This window comes from Eriocheir sinensis, unplaced genomic scaffold, assembly GCF_024679095.1.
Source record: "Eriocheir sinensis breed Jianghai 21 unplaced genomic scaffold, ASM2467909v1 Scaffold1614, whole genome shotgun sequence".
Taxonomy (NCBI): Eukaryota; Metazoa; Arthropoda; class Malacostraca; order Decapoda; family Varunidae; genus Eriocheir; species Eriocheir sinensis.
Window position 1 is genome coordinate 35,921 of NW_026110978.1, and position 9,080 is coordinate 45,000.

General features: G+C 46.3%; 1 protein-coding gene across 1 annotated transcript in view; it reads right to left on the bottom strand.

The window, feature by feature from the left end:
* Nucleotides 1-201: 201 nt before the first annotated feature.
* Nucleotides 202-9,080, bottom strand: part of LOC126990398 (thyroid peroxidase-like) — a 9,185-nt gene continuing 306 nt past the window's right edge. The window contains exons 2-7 of the mRNA XM_050849019.1: nt 8,236-8,410; nt 7,479-7,647; nt 6,662-6,831; nt 5,516-5,624; nt 5,020-5,192; nt 202-342 (exon numbers count right to left, since the gene is read on the bottom strand). Coding sequence (XP_050704976.1) covers nt 329-342; nt 5,020-5,192; nt 5,516-5,624; nt 6,662-6,831; nt 7,479-7,647; nt 8,236-8,410 — 810 coding nt within the window. The 3' untranslated portion in view covers nt 202-328. The remainder of the gene's footprint in view (nt 343-5,019; nt 5,193-5,515; nt 5,625-6,661; nt 6,832-7,478; nt 7,648-8,235; nt 8,411-9,080) is intronic.

Consider the following 9,080-nt stretch of genomic DNA (forward strand, 5'->3'; position numbering starts at 1 on the left):
ACACACACACACACACACACACACACACACACACACACACACACACACTCACCACCTTCATAGGAGGGCCTCAACAGACGACTCTTGGCCCGGAATGACTTGCCGAAGGACGGGAAATTCAGGTTATTGCACCATCCTGTCGCCGTACGGAATCGTGGTGTATGGTCGCAAGGCAGGTCTGGTCGTCACACTCAAACACACTGGGGATTTCCATGATGTCGCTCACGTCAATGTTTGCCAACACTTCCATCAGGTCGAGGACGCTGCTTGGTGACCCGGATTCAGTAGTCCTTCAGCTGGCGGTCAGCTGCGCGTGTTTTTCGTGCCCTTATGCTGCCTGACCTGTGGGATGGAGGGGGAAAGACGGGTCAGTTAGTTGTCAGGTCGTGAGAAATGACCTACGTAATGACTTGACCTGACCTGAAGAATGTTAATAGTAACGAAAAAGAAGACAGGAATATAAGGAAAATAAGAAAAGAAAATGAAAGAAAACAATAATAATAATGATAATAATAATAATAATAATAATAATAAAAATAATAATAATAATAATAATAATAATAATATGAAGAATTAAGGAAGAAGAAACAGAAGAAGAGGAAGAATACCAATAAAAAGAACAATACAAAGAATAAGAGAAGAGAAGAGAAGAGCCAGTAGTGGTTTGAGGTCATGTTTGAGGTTTGGTAAATACCCGACTCATTGCTAAGGGTCTGGTAAGGCTGGGAAGGACTATATGGCAGGTCAGGTAAGGAAAAAAAGTTTGAATAAGAAAAAGGAGGAGGAGGAGGAGGAGGAGGAAGAAAGAAAAATATGGAGAAGAAAAAAAAGTTTGAATGAGAAAAAGGAGGAAACATGGAAACATGGACTAGCAGGCAGCAGAAAGCCTGTTGGCTCATTACTAGGCTGCCTGCGTTCAGTGATTTAAGCAATCCGTTTGCCATAGGAGTGGCTTGCAGGGAAGGATTAAAGCACTTGTGTACCTACTCTTGGGAACGTTCAGTTCACACCCGTTGCAGCAAAGTGGCGATCAATGCGTTTCTTGAAGGAGTTGATGGTCTCTGCGCTAACCACTTCTGCAGGAAGGCTGTTCCAGTGGCGAACAACTCTATTCGAGAAATAACTCCTGCCGATGTCGGTATTGCATCGCTTTGCTTGAATTATTTTTCCGTTGTTTCTTGTTCTCAGGTTAGTTTGTAGCGTGAAGAGTTTGGAGTGATCAACGTTGCTGAGCTTGTTCAGGTACTTAAAGACTTTTATCATGTCTCCCCGCAGGCGTCTCTTTTCCAACGTGAAGAGGTTGAGTCGCTAGAGTCGCTCTTCATAGGGTTTCGTCCTCAGTGATGGTATCATCCTCGTGGCGCGGCGCTGTACTCTCTCAAGTAATTCAATGTCTTTCCTGTAATTAGGAGACCAGAATTGCACGGCGTATTCCAGGTGGGGCCTTACCAGCGAATTATACAAGGATAACATAACTCCCGGCGTCTTGTATTCAAAGTTCCTCGATATGAACCCAAGCATTGTATTGGCTTTCTTACAGGCGGACTTGCAGTGTTTTGTTTGTTTCAAGTCACTGCTGATGGTGACCCCGAGGTCTCTTTCCTCTTGCACAACATGTAGTGGTTCGCCACCCATGTGATATGTGTGGTTGCTGTTTCTGGATCAGATATGCATTACTTTACATTTGGTAGTGTTGAAGGACATCTGCCATTTTTCCGACCACCGAGTGATCTGGTCCAGGTCTCTCTGGATAATTTCGCAGTCTGCCGTTGTGAGGGCCTTCCCACCCACCTTAGTGTCGTCGGCAAATTTTGAAAGATTGGATTTTAATCCTAGTTCTAGGTCGTTGATATATATGATGAAAAGTATGGGTCCCAGCACTGACCCCTGTGGCACTCCACTTGTGACCGGGAGCCACTCGGAGGCCTGTCCGTTGAGTACAACTCGTTGTTTTCTTTCAGTGAGCCAGTCTTTGATCCACGCTGTCAGATCGTCGCCTAATCCTGCCGACTTAAGTTTCTTGAGGAGTCTTTCATGTGGCACTTTGTCAAAGGCTTTCTGAAAGTCTAGATATATAACATCACTGGGGATATGATTATCCCAGTTTTCATAGATACCTTGGAAGAAGTCCAATAAATTGGTTAAGCATGAGCGCTTGTTCCTGAAACCGTGCTGAGCATCGGAAATGATGTTGTTGTCTTCAAGGAACCTAACGAGTTTGTCTCTGATGATCTTCTCGAGGATTTTTCCCGCCACTGAGGTCAAGCTGATTGGTCTGTAGTTTAGGGCCACACTTTTGTCTCCCTTTTTGTAGATCGGTGTTACATTCGCTTGTTTCCAGTCTTTCGGGACTTTGTTTTGTTGTAGTGACAGATTGTAGATGGCGGTGAGTGGCTTGAGGATTTGCTGCTTGAGTTCCTTGAGCAGCCTGGGTGACAAGTCGTCGGGTCCGGTAGACTTGTTTGTCTCGAGTTTGTCTAGGTACTCCCGTTCGTCGATTGTACTAATTTCTAGGGGAGTGATTCCCATCGGTGGGGAAGGGCTCTCGGGTACGGACTGGGTATTCTCGACCGTGAACACTGACGCGAAGTTCCTGTTTAGGATTTCGACCATTTGTCTACTGTCCTGTGTTAGTACGTCACTTTCATCTTTTAGGGGACCGATATTGCTTTTTGTCTTCTTTTTGGTTCTTATATACGTGAAGAACTTTTTCGGGTTGGACTTGGCTTCGCGTGCAATTTGCTTTTCATAGTCGCGTTTACTCTGGCGAATGAGTGTTCTGCAAGCTCTGAGGCTTTGATGGTACTGTTCGCGTGCCTCGTCAGTGCTGTTTTCCTTTAGCAAGTTGTATTTTCTCTTCTTCAAATTAATCGCCCGTCGAACTTGGGTAGTCATCCATGGTGTGCTTGTGGCATTATTTGTTCTCCTTGTCTTCTTGGGAACAGTCGTTCTCTCTACCTCCAGGAGTTTGTTCTTAAAGCCTTTCCACGCGCCGTCCACCGGAGTGAAGTTCATGGGTTCCCAAGATGTCTGGGTTAGCAGCTCACGAGCGAAGTTAAAATTGGCTTTTTTGTAGTCTGGAATCTTGGACGTGTTTTCGGTGAGTTCATGGTCTGTTCTGATATTTAGGCGAATTAGGTGATGGTCGCAACCATCCAGTTTTTCGCCGACTTGACATTCACGTGTGAGATCTGAATCACTCACGAGTACTAGGTCTAATAAGTTATTTTCCCTCGTCGGTTGGGTAACAATCTGAGTAAGAAAAGTTTGAATGAGAAAGTTTGAATGAGAAAAATAGGAGGAGGAGGAGGACAGAAAATATGGAGAAGAAAAAAAGTTTGAATGGGAAAAGGAGGAGGAGGAGGAGGAAAGAAAACTATTAAGAATAAAAAAAAGTTTTAATGGGAAAAAGGAGGAGGAGGAGGAGGAGGAGGAGGAGGAGGAGGAGGAAAGAAAAATATGGAGAAGAAAAAAAAGTTTGAATGAGAAAAAGGAGGAGGAGGAGGAGGAGGAGGAGGAAAGAAAATTATGTAGAAGAAAAAAAAGTTCCAATGAGAAAAAGTAGGAGTAGGAGGAGGAGGAGGAAATAAGGAAGAAAAGGATGAAGGAGGAGAAGGAGGCTTGTGAGTGCGTGAGTGCGTGCGTGCGGGTGAAAGTCATATTCCGAACCTAACATGAAAAATGAGTGCGTAGGACCACCACAACCTCTTCTAACCCCCACCCCCCACACACAAAATGAGTGCATTCGTGAGTGAGTGAGTGCGTGTGTGAGTGCGTGTGTGGGTCAAGTTACTCACGTTTCTGCCACAGCTGCCGTTCGTGTTGCCTCATAATCCCCAAGCCTTGACACCGCGCTAAAGCAATCCGTCAGAAGCTCCTCGGCCTCCCTGCATAACCCTCGGACTCAACTTCGTCCTCACTCCCCTGCCTGACCCCTGCCCACCAGCGCTTGCATGAGGTCAGGGTCACGCGTTGGCCCCAGGTCGGGCGTTGCGTCCTGGGGTGTCCGCTTGGGGTCAGTCTGGGTCGGGAGTTAGTCTGTTGCTTCGTTCTGGGTCCTGGGTCAGTTGGTGTGTGTGCTAGAAGGTGTTAGTGGCAGTCAGTCAGAGAGAGAGGGGAACATGTGTTAAGGGAATTGTGTGTATTTACCTTGTTGTATTTACCTAGTTGTAGCTGTAGTTGTAGGCCTGGGCTTTACGCTCGTGTGGTTCCGTCTCCGTATCTATGGAGTGTGTGTGTGTATGTGTGTGTGTGACCTACCATGTGTAAAGGGTAGAGTGTGTTCGGTGTGTGCGTTAGGGTGTGCCGGCAAGCTAGTCTTCACGGCATCTGTTAATTACACCTGGGACTTCGCTGAACACGCTATACTGTGATTTATACCTGATTTTTAAGTGTTATATTTGTGTTTATTATGGGATTATTATGTTCCAGTGTGTGTCATTGTTAAGTTGGGCTCCATGGCTACACACACACACACACACACACACACACACACACACCAATCACTAGTCATGTCAGTATAGTTCTGTAGATTTCAATAGGCCTTTTCCATAATGAAACACACACACACACACACACACACACACACCAATCACAAGTCATGTCAGAATAGGCCTCCCCATAGGCTCACAAGATGGTCAGAGAAAGAAAAAAATAATAATAATGTCATAGTCAAAGTAGGTCATTGTGTGTATTTGGGGTCATCCTAGGTCACTCCCCCCTCCCCTCCATCCTTCACCCCCCTGTACTGACCTCACTATCATCATCATCATCATTATCATTATATTACATACGTACATATAGATAAGTAAATCTCTCTCTCTCTCTCTCTCTCTCTCTCTCTCTCTCTCTCTCTCTCTCTCTCTCTCTCTCTCTCTCTCTCTCTCTCTCTCTCTCACACACACACACACACACACACACACACACACAGAAATATACACTTAGAAATATTAACCGTTGAAATTAAAAGAAAAAAGAAAACACACACACACACACACACACACACACGCCAACACTCACGTGCTTCCCAGAGGTTCCACTCGGAGTCCCTCATGTTGGTGATGTCGCGCCTGGCCCTCTCAATGCTCTCCTGAAGCATCTTGTCGGGAATGATGAAGTTGGGGCTGGCGGTCTTCCACTTCTTCAGGTCCACACCCTTGATATGCTTCCCCTGGCAGGCCATTGGTGCATTGCTGTGGGTGGAGAGCTTGGTTAACTATCACCTGGTCCTCAGTCTGTCTGTCCAGCTATCCGTCCCTTCCTTAACCCAAAACATTCCCTCATAATGGCAACACATGCGTAGACGTAACACATAGCTCGTCACATAAACACACACACACACGCATCTATCCAACATTCACGTTCTATCTATCTATGTAACTATTTTCAAACAGGCGATCTGGCGCTCTGAGATGCTTAAGAATACAAGCTTAAAACTATCGTAAACACACTTATTAAAACAGCACATACTGACTCATACAGAACCTCATAGTTTGACCGTCATTCTCATACTTACAGGAAGGAATCAGCCTCCAGCATGACCTTGGGCTGGACGTGCTGGAGCTTGTCGCTGCTGTCGCAGATCACACGTCCCAGGCTGGTCTTGCAGAGCTCGTAAAGTTGTTCTGAAAGTGTTTATTGAACGTACGTGAGCCAAAAATTGACTTGGTATATCTTTAAATACTATCTAGATATATGTTATTGGTGACGCAGGAAAATATTTAGGTTGGGAATCTTAACCAGGTAGCAGCGACGGGCCAAATTTGTGTCTTTACAGTGTAGCAGCGACAGGCCAAATTTGTGGCTTTACCGTGTAGCAGCGACGGGCCAAATTTGTGTCTTTACCGTGTAGCAGCGACAGGCCAAATTTGTGGCTTTACCGTGTAGCAGCGACGGGCCAAATTTGTGGCTTTACTGTGTAGCAGCGACGGGCCAAATTTGTGGCTTTACCCGGTAGCAGCGACGGGCCAAATTTGTGGCTTTACAGTGTAGCAGCGACTGGCCAAATTTGTGGCTTTACCGTGTAGCAGCGACGGGCCAAATTTGTGGCTTTACTGTGTAGCAGCGACGGGCCAAATTTGTGGCTTTACCATGTAGCAGCGACGGGGCAAATTTGTGGCTTTACCGTGTAGTAGCGACAGGCCAAATTTGTGGTTTTACTGTGTAGTAGCGACAGGCCAAATTTGTGGCTTTACTGTGTAGCAGCGACGGGCCAAATTTGTGTCTTTACCATGTAGCAGCGACGGGCCAAATTTGTGGCTTTACCCTGTAGCAGCGACAGGCCAAATTTGTGGCTTTACCGTGTAGCAGCGACGGGCCAAATTTGTGCCATGATGTAACATCCCCCAAAAGATGATACAAAAACTGATTACAAATGCTTTGATATATATTATGAAATGGTTTGTATGGATCATGATTTTTCTCATTTTTCTTGCTTAGAAGGACCATTAAGAAACATGATACCCGCTGTTACCGGGTTAAGCACTTCTCTACACACACACACACACACACACACACACACACACACACACACACACACACACAGACCGATGCTTAATTTACGATGTTTTTGTTTGTATCTATGTATATGATGTTTTGATAGCAATAAATATATACTTACTAACTTACACACACACACACACACACACACACACACGCGTACCCTTAGTGAATGAGGAGGGCAGGATGTCGTCCTCATACCAGTAACGATCGCCTCGCCTCAGGTAGTGGACCTGGCGACCAATCAAACAGCCAAACGTGGGCCCGACCAGCGCTCCACGGTTTGGCTTTTCCGCGAGTCCACCGGTGAAGAGATCCACATCATCCACATGCCTGGGAGATGGATGAGAGTTACCACATTGTTAGTAGAGGTTGTAGTAGTATTTGCAAGGCATTGTTAGTCTAGTGCAGGATAACAAAGGCCTTTCCCAATGTCTCCATCTTGAAGGAAAGGCATCTTGTATTCTCAGGGCTAAAAAATATATAAGAAATTGTGTTAACAGAGAAATGTATGGGGGTTAAGATCACAGACTTAAGGCTTTGATACAAGGCTTCCTTACTTATAAATCCCTTGTAGTTTCTTGGTGTTTTCCAGGGCAACGACATCACTGAGGTCTTGGAAGGAGACAGCTTTCAGGAGGCAGCTAACATTAACCTAGGACAGACCTGACCTAACCCACTACCTCCTTGCTATCATATTAAATCCATAAGAACTTAAGACTTTACATAACGGTCTGACAGCTAACATTAACCTGGGACAGACCTGACCTAACCCACTACCTCCTTGCTATCATATTAAATCCATAAGAACTTAAGACTTTACATAACAGTCTGACAGCTAACATTAACCTAGGACAGACACAGACTAGCCGGAACACACTATAAACACTGCTTTCGGCTTCAGGGACATTCTCTAGCGCAGAACAACATAGGCATTTCCCAACAAGCAAACTGAAGCTACCAATACAAGGCTTCCTTACTTATAAATCCCTTGTAGTTTCTTGATGTTTTCCGGGGCAGCGACGTCACTCAGGTCTTGGAAGGAGGCAGCTTTTGGGAGGCCACAGAAGAGCCTCCAGCGGTTGTATCCAGCGATGCCGTGGTCACGCCCCTGCTGCAGGATCTGTGCCGCCAGGTCCAGGCCAACACCTGATAGATAGATAGATAGATATTGAAAGATAGAAAGAGATATATGACCAGAAATAGGTAATACACACACACACACACACACACACACACACACACACACACAGAGGAGGAGACAAGGAGGAGGAAGAGGAGAGAAGAAGAGGAGGAGGAGGAGGAAAGCAAAGAGGAAGAAGAAGATGCAGAAGATAAAGCAAAAGAGGAGGAGGAGGAGGAAGAGGAGGAAGAGAAAGAAGAAGAACAAGAACAAGAAGAAAAAGAGGAGGAGGAAGAACAAGAACAAGATGATGCAGAAAAGGAAGAAGAGGAAGAAGAGGAGGAGGAGGAGGAGGAGGAGGAGAAAGAAGAACAAGAACAAGAACAAGAAGAAAAAGAGGAGGAGGAAGAACAAGAACAAGATGATGCAGAAAAGGAAGAAGAGGAAGAAGAGGAGGAGGAGGAGGAGAAAGAGGAGACAGAAGAACAGACACACGTACACACCACACTAAATACACACACAAAAAAAAAAAATAATAATAATTCAAATAAAATGAAGATAAAAAAATATAAAAATCCCCTATATACCCACCCCCACCATACCCCCATACCCACCAGTCTTAGCGTCCTCGAACATCTTGCTGGTCATGGCTTCGGAAATGGCCATGTCTTCGTTCTGGGCGTGGGAGCTGACCATCCCCTCAAGGACCTCGTCGAACTTGCCTCGCTCGTAAAGGTCGAAGGGTGCGTAGAAGGTGCTGGCAATGGGGCGTTCCTTGACCTTCTGACCCTGTGGCGGGGGAGGAAGAGGAGGAGGAGGAGGAGGAGGAGGAAGAGGAGGAGGAGGAGGAGAAGGAGGAGGAGGGAGGAGGAGGAGGAGGATGGTTGGTTAGCATGAGGAATTTGAGGAGGAGAAGAAGGAGGAGGAGGAGTAGGAGGAGGAGGAGGATGAAGAGGAGAGGAGGAGGAGGAGAAGGAGGAGGAGGAGGAGGAGGAGGAGGAGGAGGAGGAGGAGGATTGTTGGTTAGCATGAGTGAATTTGAGAAGGAAGAGGAATAAGAGAAGGAGGGGGTGGAGAGGAGGAGGAGGAGGAGGAGAAGAAGGAGGAGGAGGAGGAGGAGGAGGAGGGGGAGGAGGAGTAGGAGGAGGAGGAGGAGGAGGAGGAGGAGGAGGAGGGTTGGTTAGCATGAGTGAATTTGAGAAGAAGGAAGAGGAATAAGAGGAGGAGGGGGTGAAGAGGAGAAGGAGAAGGAGGAGGAGAGGAGGAGGAGGAGGAGGAGGAGGAGGAGGAGGGTTGGTTAGCATGAGTGAATTTGAGAAGAAGGAAGAGGAATAAGAGGAGGAGGGGGTGAAGAGGAGAAGGAGGAGGAGGAGGAGGAGGGTTGGTTAGCATGAGTGAATTTGAGGAGAAGAAGGACATAGATATAGCCAAGATATTTAAAGTTATACAATTGGAAAAC